At 39.2% G+C, this 17,733-nt stretch overlaps 1 protein-coding gene across 1 annotated transcript; it reads left to right on the forward strand.

Moving 5' to 3' along the window:
• Window positions 1-397: 397 nt before the first annotated feature.
• map1sb (microtubule-associated protein 1Sb) lies at window positions 398-9,129 on the forward strand. Its single transcript, XM_084410867.1, has 7 exons — window positions 398-572; window positions 2,054-2,155; window positions 3,238-3,320; window positions 3,709-3,849; window positions 4,037-7,148; window positions 7,228-7,433; window positions 7,734-9,129. Exons 1-7 carry the CDS (start codon window positions 425-427, stop codon window positions 7,890-7,892), a joined length of 3,951 nt encoding a protein of 1,316 aa, XP_084266993.1. The 5' UTR covers window positions 398-424; the 3' UTR covers window positions 7,893-9,129.
• The last annotated feature ends 8,604 nt before the right edge of the window (window positions 9,130-17,733 follow it).

Genomic DNA, 17,733 nt, shown 5'->3' on the forward strand with positions numbered 1-17,733 from the left:
TAAAAGTGCAAGTTGGATGCCTTATGTGGCTGTCCACAAGGATGCCTCTTTTTTATTTTAAAATGCCTTAAGATAGCTAAATTATGTTTTTTTTAATATATTTTTTTTTTATTACTACTGTGTAAAGTGACTTGCAAATTCAAAATAAAGAGTTACTGAATGGTTGAGTTGTTTTTCGTTCATCAACATCTATTTTGAATGAATGCATTTCACTGAACTTGTGTTTTTCCTATTTGATTCCTGTTAAATGCAAAAACAATAAATGTTGAAGACTGCTGCAATAGCCTAGTGATGCTTGCAACAAGGCGGTCTGAATCCTGGCTTCGATTGGTCAGCTTCAGTTTCATTCAAATTATCCGCCTGTTCCTTCAATAACGCTTGAATCGAATGCTTGTGTATTACATCATAAGAATAACTTTCCAACATGGCGTCGGGTGTAACGGCAGCGATGGAATCAGAGGACCTGACAGCCCATCCTGGATTCAGCAATGACAAATACTCGATGTTGATTGTAATCGGTGCGCTCTATAGACCGCACATACTGGACTATATTGTGGTGGAGATTGAACGAGGTATTCATTTTTAAATGTTGTATTTCTATGAATAATAATAATAACAGTGTTAATCCAAGCTGTTATAATATTTATTTGATATTATCATTATTTCTCATATCTGTGTGTCGTAGAACTGGTTGCGAGCATGTGGATATTCCATTCTTTGATTTTGTTATTCAGCGGTTTGTTCTTTGGTGAATAGAGATGGATGAAACACAATCAACACAGTGCGACTCATTGCGCCAGTCACTTTCTCTCGCGTTCAGCAATACATTTTTACGCATATTTCAACGAGCTCTCGTATATACCGTATAGACTATAGCTTTTAAAGCAATAATACTATGTATATTCTGGTACAAGATTCGCGCAGCTGTTCCCTGCATGCACTGCAGTGTTATGACATCAGTACATCAAAAATAGCCACCTTGTGCATCACCCTTTCCAGTCTGCTGAAGTAGCCTATCACTGGTTTCTCGGTTTATTATGTGACAGTCATTATTCATAATTTAAGTAAAGATGTGTTCATCACACATCAACAGTTTAGGCTGCATGTTCACACCCACCCCAGCGGTCATTTTATTGCTTACATAATTTTAGTGGCATCACCCTGATGAGAAATCCAACTTTGATTTTGAAGTTGTTAATCTAGTTGTGTTTTGGAACAGCTGGTCTAAGATAGTCAATGATCACCGTAGACCAGCTAAACCAGAGCATGCTACAAAACAAAAAAGCTACCAGTGTAAACTGGATTTTCCAGCAAGGCAGTCATCAACATTTCAACAACAGAGGTGCCATTATAGTCATTCATTTGAGGCTTTAACAATATGTCAGATGTTGACAGCACAGATGTCTGAGGGAATCGATCACAAACTGAGAAGAGCTTGTCAACATGGTGAGCAGGCAAAAATGGAAATCTCTTTACAAAGAAATATGAATAAGAGCTTTCAGTCAAATTAAATGATTTTTTTTTTTTCATATTTGCTTTCATTTAAGCTGGACTTCACACAGAATTAATATGTCAGGTTTTAAATCTTACAATATTACAGTATGGCTTTATTGTCAGTCCACCTTTTTTCCTATCTATATCAGGAAATTTACCTGACTTTACTGCTGATTATGCCGACATTATTTATTTCAGTGCAAGAAGTGATGAGTCGGATTTTTTATGGTCATATTAGATGAGAACATGCTGCTCAGAGGCGTTTATATTTCATGAGTATTGGAGACCAATGCCACAAAACAAAGCTTTTTTGATAAGCCAGTCAGCCAACCATCTTATTTGTTTCTTAAAGCCACAATGAGTCTCACATGATATTTCAATGACATGCTGACTGCAGTGCTTTTGCACTGGGGGGTTAAGGCTGCTTGCTCTCAAATCAACGTTGTTTTTGTAAACCCAGTACAGTAAGTGTCAATAAGGACATTAGCACATGTTTTAATTCATTGAGTTTTGATAATGCTTTCAATTCGTAAAGATAATTGCAGCTCCTTACATATAGGTGTTCGGGCATGGGATGTGGACCTGGCAGTGTGTAACTTGGATGAGCAGCTGAAGCTCTTTACTTCTCAGCATTCTTCATATGAATCAAAAGACATAAGAGGTAAACTTTTTCAAAGTCATACAGTAGACATATGTTTGTGAGGTAGGCCTATACAAAAAGAAGCAAATTTGGGTTGGCAGCTACGCTTTTGAAGAACACTGCTGGGAATAATTTGGAGCTCATGATATTTAAGCGTGGGATGCAATCTTATGAATTAACAAAGAAGCAACTGTGTAGTTCAGCCCCAGCACAGCTCCATTTAAAGTATCAGACATGCACAATTCTATTCCACTTAATAATGGTATATGGTCATATTTTCAATGTGTATGAGTTATGTACACTCATTAAATCCATTACCATTAATCTGATTATGAAAATATTTCAGTTTAAAAAAAAACTAAAAAAACAACAGCAACTGCATATTCCTATGTTAAAAGAATTATGGGTCATGCCAAACATGAGAATAGCGGATATTTATGTATTATTTATAGGCTAATATGTGTATATTTTATTGCAGCCTGTCTGATGTAAACATGCATAAGTATGTTTTCTTTGCTTTATTGGGAGAGAATCATTCATTCATTATAATTTTAATATTGTGTAATATAATTATAAATTTATATTGTGTAATGAAGACTGTGTGAACTGTGTACTGCGCACAATCGTAACTTCTGTACTTCCCACTTCTATTATTCAGTAAATGTTGTATTTAGGTTGGCGTGTTGGTCCTAATTTGCTATTTCCGTACACACAGCAGAAAGACAGGAAGGAAGTGCTTTCTACCAATTGTTCAGGTTGCTGGTGAAAAAACAGCAGTGGAACATTTTCTTGCATTAGTTTTGAAAGTGATTTTTCTGACAAACCATAGTTAGACGTTTGCATATCTAATACTCATGAAAAAACGTCTTGTTCTTTTATTTTGCATTGCTCTTACACAGTTCTTATACTATAGAGGTGCATAATTTTTTTGCTTAGTTTAGTTTGCTTTGATTTACCTTATTGTGTAGTCTTTTTTCATATTAGTATGCAATGCATTAATATTTGCCGTTGAGAAATCCACATATGCATGCCATCTTTGTGTACTTATTCTGATTATTTCCCTATTGACCCTTTTTATTTGTCTCCCTACAATTCCATCTTAGGTCAGAAGACATTTCATTTCAGTTCAGATGTACTGGAAATTAAAGTTGTAGTAAATCCATCTGAAGGGTTTCTCTACTCTGAGGTGTGTGACTGTTAAAGGCATCTATTCTTCTCTTCCTCAATTCTATTTATTTGAATTACACAATAATCAATAAATTAGATTAAATTAGATAGATATTTAATAATTAACACATTAGATATGTTAAGGCTAAATTGAGTGCCTTGGCAAACAGTTACCAGTCCTGCAAGTAAAATTGAGTGTCTTTTTTTAACGTAAACATTTGTAACAAAATGTATATATATATACCATACACTCACACCCAGATGTGTGTTACCTGTATATTTGCTGTATTCCTTGTCCACTTTGTAGAAACATGATATGCATATATATATATATTTATATATATTTTAAATATACATTGAAATATTATTGTAATTTATAATTATTCATTTATTTTTATTTTATTCAGGTCCAGAGCTTGATATCATCCATACCTCGGCACAAATTGCTGGTGCTCACGGGACAGTCTCTTGAGGACTCTGGGGATCTGGTCCTGCACACGGGGCAGTTCACTCCAAATGATTTCATCCAGATCTTTTCAGATGAAGAGGTTTGCCAGACTGTAAATGTGTATGCCAATATTTTAAAGTGTTTTCCTCACGTTAATAGTGGATTTGAAAAAGTAGCTATATTTGAATATAATATGATTCTTCTGAGCATTACAAATGATTCTGTTGTACTCTAATGTAATTTCTCATACATTTGAATTAAAGCTGTTTTCTGTACATTTCCAACAGATTCAAGTTCTCTTAAACTCTATAAGCACACATGGCAAAGCAAACCTCACCTTAAGCTGCCCTAAAACTGGAAAATGGAAAAACTCAGTGCTAGGGAAGCACAACATACATGACATTATCGACATTAAGGTGAATCCTCTAATGGTACTACCCAAAATGGGGGGCCTTCAAGAGTTCACGGACCATATTTTTGAGTCCATAGAGCCACAGTCTCCATTTGATCTCTTAGAGCCACCTGGCACAGTAGGATTTCTCAAGCTATGTCGTCCGTGCTGTTATGTCTTTCCAGGAGGGAGAGGTGACTGTGCCTTTTTTGCTGTCAATGGTTTCAATATTTTGGTAAATGGTGGAGCAGATCCACGCTCTTGCTTCTGGAAACTTGTCAGGCATTTGGACCGTGTTGACTCAGTGCTGCTCACACATTTTGGAACAGACAACCTGCCGGGAGTTAACAGCCTGTTGGAGAGGAAGGTCACAGAGCTTGAGGAAAGTGAAACTGACTCACAGGAAAAGGAGCAATGGGCAAAGAATCTAATCTCTCCAGAGCTTGGTGTGGTTTTCCTAAATGCCCCAAACAGACTTAAAAAACTTCAGGGTGATCCTAATGTACTACGAAGCAGTGATCTAGCAGCACTTATTTTACAGCATTTGGACAAACTAAAGATCTCACCAGAACCACTTTTTCGCAATTCAAGTGGCTCCATTGAACCAGTTATTCTTTTCCAGAAAATGGGAGTGGGATGCCTTGAGCTTTACATCCTAAATCCAGTCAAACGTAGCAAAGAAGTAGAGTCTTTCATGAATAACTGGCCAGATAATAGTTCCAAATCCAAGAGTTTAGATGGCCACCTAACCTCTTTGGTCTCTATATGTGCTTTGCTTGTTTGGCATCCTGCTAACCCAGTGGAGAAAATCATCAGAGTTCTCTTCCCTGGCTCTACACCACAAGGAAAGATAATGGATGGTCTGGAGAGACTGAAGCATCTAGAGTTTCTTAAGCGCCCTGTGGTGTGCTCAAAAGATTTTGAAACATCAAAATCGGATAAAAATCCAAAAGTTGCAGAGAGTCAGGACAGTTCCAAAACTGTCAAAAATGAATCCAGACCAAGTAATGGTGCTTCAAAAGACCGAGCTGTTCGTGGAGATCTAGAGCTAAAAGACAAAACCAAATGCATGAATGGGAATGATCTGAAAAGTGAAGAAAAGTTGAAATCTGTAGAAAGCAACGTAAAACCTAAACACTCCAGACTAGTTACAAGGAAGGAGTCTTTGAAGGACAAGAGCAATGAAAAAATAAACATATCAGACTCAAAGAAACAAGAAAATGGACAAAGAGAAATGTCAGGTAGCAAAAATGCTTCAATGAGAAGACCAAAGTTAGAGAGCAGACCCGAAGAGAGAAAAGCAACAAAGCCTCTTGGAAAAGATATCAAGAAAACCTCTGCAGGATTACTGAACTCAAATAAGCCTGGAAACGTAAAAAACGAAGCAAAATTACACAAACAGGCTGAGGACAAAGCCAAAAACTTTAAATCTAACAAGGAGCAGCAGAATCAGAAGTTGTCAACAGACTCAGAAGATATAAATTGCTCCATTATGTCTTCACCAGAAGATATGACCGCAGATTTTCTGGAAATGGGTCGAGAACAACATGATTTACAAACTGTTGACTTTGGGAACATGAAAAATGTCTCAACAGGTAATGTCCAGTCTATATGTAGTAGCATAGTAAATCCTAGCAAGTCCAGAGCATCTGCGAGACCCTTTGTCAAAACAAAAAATGAGCTCTGTGTGAATCTAGACCTCACTCCCACTGAGTATACTTTGCTTGATGGGACTTTTAAAGATGGGCATGAGGAAGTTTGTGTCAGTCCCGATGAAAAGACGTTAGAGCTAACATCTCCTAGATCACGTCCAAATAGTGCTGGTCATACTCCTTATCACTTGTCACCTGAAGAGACCTGGGCCTCAAAAGATCATAGTAGTTTTGGCGTTAAGATGTGTCTTGGTTCAGAGAGCCAGCAGATGGGATTGTCCAAGTTTTCAGAGTCCGGATGCCCTAAAAGTAACCAAGAAAGTATCTCAACTTCCTCCAAAGAGAAGCATTCTAGTTTCCTGTCTCTCAGCTCTTTCAAGGATATAATGCCTGATATATCTCCCACTGTTACCACCACCACACACTCAATGCCTGCAGAAGTAAGTTCACCACAGTCCACTGAGGTTGATGAATCATTGTCGATGTCTTTTGAACAAGTGCTGCCAACAGTGAGCGAGTCCACCAACGAAGACGAAACATCTTACTCCAATGGACACCATGTCAATTCTGATTTCAAAGTAGGAATGTCTTTGTCTTTAAAGAAGCCTCACACCCAGAGGGCACCTCATGATGGCCCGGAAGGGTGTTCATCTGGACCGCATTGTCTAGTATTTGATGGTACCCACGATGTTGACCTTTGCTTGGTCTCTCCATGTGAGTTCAAACATTTCAAGCCGGTTGGCGATCAAGAGGATCCACTGTCACTAGGTTTTAGTAACACCAGCCCATTGAACCTTTCTGATGATAGTGACCACTCCCAAGATGTAGCTAAGCCCCTTCCACCTTCATGTTCAGGTAACAAGGCCACTCATCCAGCTCAGGAGACCCCTCTCACTTCTGCCAGCGACTATTTTTTCATGGCAACAGACTCAGATATACATCCTGGTGTAGAAGATTGCTCATCCATTACTGCAGATGGACTTTTGGATTCTGATGAAGAAGGGGTTGTGAACCTGCAATCCCAGAACCTAAATGATGGTGTGAATTCTTGTAGAGGGAATCATCCTTTGCCGAAGGATCCCCCACCCGCACCTCTGAAAGACTTACCTCCTCTTCCACCTCAGCCTGGTGCTTGTATGCCTGATCCTGTCAGCAACATAAAGCCTGGTGCAACAAAAGGCAGAAAAGCAGCAGGAGTTACACAGAGGTTAACATCTTCTAGTGTTTTAACACAAGGCACCAAAACCAGGGCTGGCAGTCAAGGTACTTCTGTTAGCGGCTCAAGAAGCAGCTCAGCAGGGGACATAATGGCTAGTCGTAGCACAGGCTCTGCTTCTAAACGATCGACAACAGCAGGTTTGAACTGATTTCACATTGTTTATCTTTGTATAAATATATTTATCTGGTACTGACTGGTGTCATAATGCATCAACAGGTAGCAAGGTTGGCGCTTCAGTATACTTGGACCTGGCTTACCTTCCGTCGGGCCATGGAGCTTCCACTGTTGATGCTGAGTTTTTCTGTCGCTTGCGATCGTCCTGTTACATAATAAGTGGAGACGACACACTCAAAGAAAGCTTGATGAGGTCCATTCTGGATGCATTATTGGAGGGAAAATCTGTATGGCCTGAGGATGCGCCGGTATGTATGAGTAGATACAGTATATGCAGAAGAAGTCAATTCAAAGAAACTCCACAGAACTTTGGCCTCTCTATCGCCATCTGTGGTTAAACATATAATTGCAAGATACTTTAATTGTTTTTTGTCATGCCACTTTCTGTCATGCCACTTCTACACGGATAGGTATACCTATGGTTGCCTGTGATCACCATATCAGAGTGGACCCAAAACAATCTTCTGTAATGCACCTTTAAAAGCTACTACATTTTTGTGGGGATAATGTAGCATACTGAGTCTGTTTTATCTTTGTGTAACTTCTAGGTGACCCTGATTCCCACGTTTGAGTCACTGATGATGCATGAGTGGTATCGGGAAACTCAAGAAAAACAACGGCAACTGGGCATTACAGTCCTAGGCAGCAACAGCACTGTGGCTATGCAGGAGGAAACATTCCCTGCTTGTAAAGTAGAGTTCTGCTAGATGGACAGGGATATGACACATGCTTTACATTTTCCATCTGTGTATCCCATGCTTATTTATAGGGATGCACCGATACCAGTATTAGTATCGGGCCCGATACTATGCTCATGTACTCGTACTCGTAAAAATGCTCCGATACCAACAACCGATACCAGGTAGCGTGTAAACAGTGTTTGTGCCCCAAAAAAGAAGGCTGTCTATGAAGTAAATGTATCTTATTAGTGGAATATTAAAAGAAATATAGTAACGCCTATATAGCTGTGGTGCGCGAGCTGATAAGAGAAAAACGCGCTGTGGCACATCCCTTTTCACAGACGTCAGTGGAAAGTTTAGTTCAGTCGGATGTCAATGGCAAAGAAAGTAAAACGAGGATTGATGTAGCTTATTATTTATGTTAACTGACCAGAGAGAGAGAGAGAAAGAGAGAGAGAGAGAGAGAGCGCACTTCTGTTGAATGCTCTTGATTGCTGATCGTTCACTCAGCACATGTTATTTGGATTAAAACTAAATCGTATATGTAAGTAAAACATGAACATTTACCTGATTTATGTATAATGAGTGGTTCCCTTTATTATTACAGGACGTTTGCAGGTCAAGAAGTTCCATGAACGAAACTTCCAAAGCGAGCGCTTCGAAAACCAACGTCTTGATAGACAGCGTGCGAATACTGAATTGAATTGTCTTTTTTACGTCTTGCGCTTGTACGGACGAATTCACACAAGTTTATGTAAAAACGCCCGTCTTGGCGAGTATCCCAGTAAACAAAATCGGTTATATCTCAAGTAAACGTAGACAGTATATTCAAATGGGGTACGTGCGTTAAAGGGGCAGCAGGAAATAAACCTGCTGCTGTGTTTTAATGTTAATCAAACAATGGACAAATAAATTACTCACTGCTCTTGACTAAATAGGCTACCCTTTTCACCTTTACAAAAAGATCCATCTATATTTAATTTATACAGTAAAGAATATGCAATGGTTTTTAACGTTTGATTACTTTATTCAAATTTTTGTACCTGTTAGATCTACCCGAAAAACTCTAAAAACACTGTTTATTTCATTTGTAGCCTTTGTTCTATTGTATTTATTTTTGCTATTTGTGCTATGTGTAATTTGATTATTTGTTCTTATTTTATTACTGACTGCTTACTTGTCTTTAATAATGTTTTAAATTCACATTAATTAGGCTGGTAGTTTTTGTAGTTTTTTCAAAATTGGAATAAAGAATTGATATTTCACTGGTGTCTAAACATTTGTACCACTGACCCAATCCTCAGCACTGAGCCTTTCTGGAGCTGCTCTAAATATCGTTAGCCCTCATAGCATAATTGCCTAAGTCCTTTTTTTAAAAATATTACTTAGGCAATTATGCTATGAGGCTAACGATATGCTATGTGCTATTAAATTAAAGATAAAATATGATAGAGCAATAGAATGAACAGTCAAAGTAATAGAAGCGCACACAATGCATTTTAGCAGGCTTAATTAAGCATGAAAATAACTGAAGGAAATATATATTTGATGAACAAATTAAGCCAACTAATATGATCTATATTCTGTTGGTTTATCTTCTAATTCATTTAAAAATTAGAAATGCAGTGAAAATACAGGTATCGGTTTTCGGTATCGGTATCGGCGAGTACCAAAAATGGGAGTATCGGTATCAGACTCGTTCTGGAAAAAGTGCATCCCTACTTATTTAAAGGGACACATACACAAATTTCACCACCATTCATATGTACAGTTATGTTCTCACCAGATGCTTCACCAAACAACATATTTTGCGTTCGTGAAGGATTCCTAAGCAAGTAGCTAAGGACTAAAATACACAGTAAAATCACAAATATTAAATCAACACCTATATATGTATTTACTCTAGGAGTATAATTGCACTGATTTGTTATTAAGAAGAGTATTTAATAGATTCTCACTACACAAAAGTAGACAGTAGTAATTAAATACTGCAAACTTTAACATAGCCCCCGAGGTCAGATGTTTCTATGGAAGAGGTAAACACACTTCTTTGGAAAATGCATTATTTTGGTTTATGCGGGAGAATTGCATTGATTATGCCATTGTGCATGAAGACCATTGCATCGCTCTGAAAAGGATAGTATTATACCATTTTCACGCCAATTCACACAGATATGGTATGAATGTACTGCACTTTAATAGAAAATCACTATGAAATCTGTATAAATATGACGGCATGTAAGTGACGATTTCAGTTCATCCCATTTGGAAATGTGATAAGTAGAAGTGGCAACTGTGTGACACCAAGTATAAATTGTAACTGCAAAGCAGAGCCTCTGATATCTACTGTATGCCTGCTGTGCTTCTGTTACTGACCGCTGATGTAGTGCATACTGCTCCTTTATTTTTCTAGATTTTAATTCAGCACTATAAAGAGAATGTCTGGTTGGTTTGTGGGGCACAGAATAATTTTGAATTCATGCATTGCAACAATCATGTAGAGGAAAGTGTAATATAGGCTACTTACTGTATATGTAATATGAATGAGATGAATTAAAACATTTAAATGTCATTGTAAATACTTTGCTGATTCCTTGTCAGTGTGATAGGATAAAACAATCACACAATACACAGACATCATTTGTGGAAAAGATTGCTAAAAGTTGAGAAAAAAAAATTCAGGTAATACTGTAAAGTAGCAATAAAAATGGTAGAATATAATTAAATTGGACTATCCCAGATAGCAAGCAATCACTTAAACAATGTTAATACAATATTGATGTGTCAATGCTAATTAATAATAAAAGTTACAAAGTGATGTTGGTTCAATATTACTTTTGCACCCACAACTAATGTTGAAATAATGGTGAGATAAAAAACAATGGTAATGTCACTGAATCAATTTATGAAGTGATGTTGTTTCATCATCCCTTTTGCAAAAACATTTAATGGTGAAACAATAATGAGATTCAACAAAAATATGAAAATGTCATTATACTATTATGTTGATTCTATTCAACACAGATCTTTTCTGTTAAAAGAACACTTTCTACCCAGTGTTGTATTTCATCTTTTCAATCTGGTATCCATGCGCAAGCACTCAGAAGTGTGGAAGATCTGAAAACACAGACAAACAAGTAAGCTGTTGACTTGTATCTTACTAAGATGCAATACAGAAATTGACCATGGTGAACATATTTAGACAGTTTGTGAACCCTGCCTTGTTTTCAGACAGTTTAATATAAGTCCAGTACAAAAGTTACTGCCACTCATCAAAGGCTGTCATAGTTGCTAGGTGACAAGAACAATCCTCCGTTGGCTTGACCGTACCATTTAACATTGCTCGTTCTGACCTTCGTGGCCTTCAAAGGGTGCAGTCTCTGAAGTCTGAGTCCTTCGATGGATGCATGCAGCCTCTGAATTTTGACACAGTTACAGTTTTGGAACCGGGACACTGTTCCATACCATTTTAAGCTTTTCATGGTTCATTCCATGTTTTATAGACAACCTCAGTCATGTTAATTCAGATTAGCACAGTTGGTTTTAAATAAATCTTGTTTATTTTAGTTTAGGACTTAATAGTCCAGGGGCTGGTAGCATGATATTAGTTGAACAAACTCATGGTTGTGGGATAGTTTTGAGTTGATAAAACCAAACCAATCCAATCAGGCTTTGTTGGCTTGGTACCATGACACTGGTCATCAAATTTCTCCGGTTCATCATGAACCGTTCGTGGAGCACGTGCACATGAAAGTGTGACATCAGGAGCGAACAGCCAATCATATGGCTTGAAACATAAAGAAGCTGCGATTCACTTTACGTGAGAGAGTCAGCATAATTCTCTATTCTGTTTAAGATTAAGAGATTGAAGACTATGATGAATATACATGCATTTACACTGCAAGGAGAAAATATCTTGCAATATCAGTGCAAGAGAAAGTTGTGAAGTTAGTCTATATACAGTGGGTAGACTGGAAAGTATTCAGACCCCCTTTAATTTTTCACTCTTTGTTATATTGCAGCCATTTGCTAAAATCATTTACGTTCATTTTTTTTCCTCATTATTGTACACACAGCACCCCATATTGACAGAAAAACACAGAATTGTTGACATTTTTGCACATTTATTAAAAAAGAAAAACTGAAATATCACATGTTCCTTAGTATTCAGACCCTTGCTCAGTATTTAGTAGAAGCACCCTTTTGATCTAATACAGCCATGAGTCTTTTTGGGAAAGATGCAACAAGTTTTTCACACCTGGATTTGGGTATCCTCTGCCATTCCTCCTTGCAGATCCTCTCCAGTTCTGTCAGGTTGGATGGTAAACGTTGGTGGACAGCCATTTTCAAGTCTCTCCAGATGCTCAATTGGGTTTAAGTCAGGGCTCTGGCTGGGCCATTCAAGAACAGTCATGGAGTTGTTGTGAAGGCACTCCTTCATTATTTTAGCTGTGTGCTTAGGGTCATTGTCTTGTTGGAAGGTGAACCTTCGGCCCAGTCTGAGGTCCAGAGCACTCTGGAGAAGGTTTTCGTCCAGGATATCCCTGTACTTGGCCGCATTCATCTTTCCCTCGATTGCAACCAGTCGTCCTGTCCCTGCAGCTGAAAAACACCCCCACAGCATGATGCTGCCACCACCATGCTTCACTGTTGAGACTGTATTGGACAGGTGATGAGCAGTGCCTGGTTTTCTCCACACATACCGCTTAGAATTAAGCCCAAAATGTTCTATCTTGGTCTCATCAGACCAGAGAATCTTATGTTTCACCATCTTGGAGTCCTTCAGGTGTGCTTTCATGTGTCGTGCACTGAGGAGAGGCTTCCGTCGGGTCACTCTGCCATAAAGCTCCAACTGGTGGATGGCTGCAGTGATGGTTGACTTACTACAACTTTCTCCCATCTTGCGACTGCATCTCTGGAGCTCAGCCACAGTGATCTTTGGGTTCTTCTTTACCTCTCTCACCAAGGCTCTTCTCCCCCGATAGCTCAGTTTGGCCGGACGGCCAGCTCTAGGAAGGGTTCTGGTCGTCCCAAATGTCTTCCATTTAAGGATTATGGAGGCCACTGTGCTCTTGGGAACCTTAAGTGCAGCAGAATTTTTTTTGTAACCTTGGCCAGATCTGTGCTTTGCCACAATTCTGTCTCTGAGCTCTTCAGGCAGTTCCTTTGACCTCATGATTCTCATTTGCTCTGACATGCACTGTGAGCTGTAAGGTCTTATATAGACAGGTGTGTGCTGTGTGGCTTTCCTAATCAAGTCCAATCAGTATAATCAAACACAGCTGGACTCAAATGAAGTCAAGTCAAATTGTCAAGTCAAATTTTATTTCTATAGCACATTTAAAAACAACAGAGTTGCGCCAAAGTGCTGTACAGAGCTACAGTGTGCAAATAAAAAGCATTAGAATAGACAAGACAAAATACAATTATAGACACGATTACACCCAATATAATCCATTTAATAGATCATATAAAATCAATCAAAAGAGACTTAATTAAAAGCCAGAGAGAATAAATAAGTTTTAAGAGCCGATTTAAAACTGGATAATGACGGGGCAGACCTCACAGCGAAGGGCAAACTGTTCCAGAGTTTAGGTGCCGCAGCAGAGAAGGCCCGACCACCCTTGGTTTTGCAGCGAAAGCGCGGGACAGTTAAAAGAAGCTGATTACAAGACCTGAGAGTTCTTTGGGGAGTGTACAGAGTAAGAAGCTCAGATAGGTATTCTGGTGCAACACCGGATAACGCCTTGTACACAAAAACTGCTATTTTAAAATCGATTCTGAACTTCACCGGAAGCCAATGTAAAGTTTCTAGGATAGGTGAAATGTGATCTCTCTTTTTTGTACCGGTCAGAAGTCTCGCTGCAGCATTTTGAACAATTTGCAGGCGAGAGATTGTAGTTTGAGGCAGACCACAGTACAGGGAATTACAGTAGTCCAGCCGTGATGTAATGAAGGCGTGGATTACAATCTCTAAATCTTTCTGAGACAAGAAATGTTTTACCGTTGCAATCGATCTCAAGTGAAAGAAACTGCCTTTTACCACTGAGCTGACTTGTTTATCAAAGTTAAGTGCCGAATCAAATGTAAATCCGAGATTCCTTACATGAGGTCGAGCACTGACAGGGATCGAACCAGAATTAGAAGTAGATGAGAAGCTAGAGGGGCCTAAAGTCAAAATTTCGCTCTTACTTTCATTTAATTGTAAGAAATGATTTGCCATCCAACATTTGATCTCCTCAAAACAGTCACACAGTGCTTCCAGGGGATAAGACATATCAGTTTTTGCCGGTAGATAAAACTGTGTATCGTCAGCGTAACAGTGATAGGATATCCTATGTTTCTCAAAAATGGCACCCAGTGGCAACATATAGAGTGAAAAGAGGAGCGGGCTTAAAATGGACCCTTGGGGCACACCACAAAGGAGGGGAACAGATGTAGAAGTAAATTTCCCCATATTTACTGAGAAGGTTCTGTCTTTGAGATACGAGGCTAACCACTGCAAGGCAACACCCTGAATGCCCACCACTTTTTCCAAACGATGCAGCAAGATACTATGGTCGATCGTATCAAAAGCAGCACTTAAATCTAATAAGACAAGCACTGCGTGCGATCCGGTGTCGAGGATTTGCAAAAGGTCATTGTTGACCTTCAACAAAGCAGTTTCTGTACTGTGCATAGATCTAAAACCAGACTGAAAAGTATCAGAAATATTGGATGTACTGAGATAGGCATTCAACTGGCTATGCACAACTCTCTCTAAAAGTTTAGAAATAAAAGGCAACTTAGATATAGGTCTAAAATTATTGAGGAGAGATGGATCCAAATGGGGTTTCTTAAGCAGAGGGTGAACTACAGCATGTTTAAAACTAGCAGGGACAATTCCGGTCGCTAGAGAACTATTAATAATATCTGTTACAGCTGGGCACAAAGTTTCGAACACTTCCTTAAAGAGACGAGTAGGAACAACATCAGACTCACAACTGGAACATTTTGCCCTAGAAACAATATCAGCCAGCTGAGAAGAGGAAACAGGGTGAAAACAAGTTAGTGAATTGATTGGTGAGCAGGTCAGAGGTGGAGTATATATTACTGGCTTAATGGAACCCTTGATCGTCAAAACTTTTTCATTAAAAAACTGTGAAAAGTTCTCACATGTTTCTCGAGATAGAACAAGAGTAGGGGCTGGTAATGGTTTTAGCACAGAATCAATTGTCTTAAACAGCATTCTCGGCCGGTTTGCATTTTCTGTGATGAGTTTTGAGAGGAATTTGGATTTTTCCTCTTTCACTGATTTTTGGTAAGTGATTAAGCATGCAGTTAAACATTCATATGAAATTTGAAGTTTATCTTTCTTCCACTTACGCTCTGCCTTACGACACTCTTGTCTAAGAGAGCGAGTAAAATCATTTAACCAAGGCTGTGAGGGGCCCTTTCCCTTAGCTTTCCTGGGCTTAAGGGGAGCAACAACGTCTAAAGAAATGGAGCAGGCTTTAGTAAAAACCTCCACCATCTCTTCAGTATTTAATTCGTCAAATGGGATGACATTCGCAAGGTTGGCCTGATAGTACTCAGAAAATAAGCTGGCAGTAGAAGGTTGGATAAAACGAGAGTAGTTCAAAGACTTTGAGCGAGTTGAGGTGGGAATAACACAAGCAGATTCAAACACAATTGGCATATGGTCTGAGATAGCAGCATCAACTACTCTCAGATTTGTTACGGGAAAACCATGTGACAACACCAGATCTAAAATGTGACCCAGATTATGAGTAGGGCTAAAGACTGATTGTGACAGGTTAAAAGATTCAATAAGACAAGAAAATTCTTTCACCAAAGGTTTAGATGGACAACAGATATGAATGTTAAAGTCTCCTAGAATCAACAGCCTATCACAACGGGATACAATATTAGAAAGAAACTCAGAGAATTGTTGGATGAAATCTTTGTTAAATTTAGGAGGCCTGTAAATCAATGCACATAATACAGGACTCCTTATGTTAATTCTCATTAACTGTACTTCAAAACTTGAGTACACATCCGTTTGCAGTTGATTGTTTTTAAAATTATTTTTAAAAACAGTAGCAACACCCCCACCCTGACCGGAAAGTCTTGGGGTGGTAAAAAAGGCACAATCCGGGGGAGAAAGTTCACCAAGAGATGAGAATTCATCGGGTTTCAGCCAGGTTTCAGTCACAAATAGAAAGTCCAGTGAGTTTGTAGTGAAAAAGTCATTTAAAATGAACGATTTATTAGATAATGACCTCGCGTTTATCAAGGCCATCCTCAGTGTCTGAGATTCTGCTATTTCATGATTTGGAGATGAAATCTTGATAGAACAAAGATTTAGCTGGTTTACTGACCGTAACTTTGCGACTGGCTTGGAGGAAGACCGACAGGATGAAATTACTGGAATGACGTCATTTGCCAGAGAAGTGAACTGTGCGTCTTTATAGAAACTGCGCCGGGATCCTCGGTGGACGAGGACGGCGCACAATTTTCAAGTGAGCACAGTAATTATAAATGTCCACAGGCAGACGATATGTTGAGTTTAGTTTATGCAGATCCAGAGATGAGTAGAAGATAGCCATACTTGTATGATAATCCAGAGTCGGAACAGCAGTGTAGAAAAGTACATTAAAACCGCTGTGACATGCCAGAACAGTGAGCAGGAAGGACAGCATCCTCTGAAGCGCCACCATCACCAGGTCTAAGTCCTAACACACGTCAGTGAAGCCGCTGTTGTAATAGATGGCCGGCGAGTAAATCGAGCAATATCCACATCAATACGATCCTCCGGCCGAAAGGCAGTAGCATCCCAGTCCGCAGCAGGACCGTCCGAGCGCAGAGCTGAGTCTATGCGACTCTTCCGCGACAGGCCGATGGTATGGATGAAGAATATGCAGGTGGATCGGGAAATCCCGCGATTTACAGCCGATCATCCGGCGGAGACGGCCGATTCAATATTGCACTCACAAGACAAAGTCTTCCACGGCAAGACAATGTTTATGGAGATGAAGTGTTGGCAGGAAGTTCGGGCGAACCCCGCGATTAACAGCTGATCGTCCAGCCGAGAGTAGTCGATCACACTCGCCAAAATCCTTCCTACACCAGCCAGTAAGAGCCCATCCTCATCAGAGGAAATATAATTTTAGCGGACGAAAGGCCTTCAAGTAGACAGGCGCTCCCTTGAATCCAAAATGGATAGCTCAAAATTAAAATATAAGTTCACGCAAGAAAACTGAGCTGGTAGAGCAGCGGCAGTCAGACACGCCAGCGTGCGCTCCAACCGGAAGTTGAACTTCCATAAACCAGAAGTGGACCACCTTCCACAAATGAAGGTGTAGAACCATCTCAAGGATGATCAGAAGAAATGGACAGCACCTGAGTTAAATATATGAGTGTCACAGCAAAAGGTCTGAATACTTAGGACCATGTGATATTTCAGTTTTTCTTTTTAAATAAATGTGCAAAAATGTCAACAATTCTGTGTTTTTCTGTCAATGTGGGGTGCTGTGTGTACAATAATGAGAAAAAAAATGAACTTAAATGATTTTAGCAAATGGCTGCAATATAACAAAGAGTGAAAAATTTAAGGGGGTCTGAATACTTTCCGTACCCACTGTATTGATCAAATATTTCAACCAGATGGAACTGGATAAATATTCTGAATGTTCTGTCATTATTTTCCTGTTATCACTGTAAAGCTGCTTTGAAACAATCTGTATTCTAAAAAGCGCTATAGCAATAAACGTGACTTGACTTGACTGTGAAATTGACTGCAGGGCTGGGTTTTGTGCTTACCTGGTTTACTGGAAATAACACAATTAAGCAAACCTGTACCGCCATTTCATTTTTATGACGTGCCTTT

This window comes from Rutilus rutilus (genome assembly GCF_951802725.1).
Source record: "Rutilus rutilus genome assembly, chromosome: 6".
Classification (NCBI taxonomy): Eukaryota; Metazoa; Chordata; class Actinopteri; order Cypriniformes; family Leuciscidae; genus Rutilus; species Rutilus rutilus.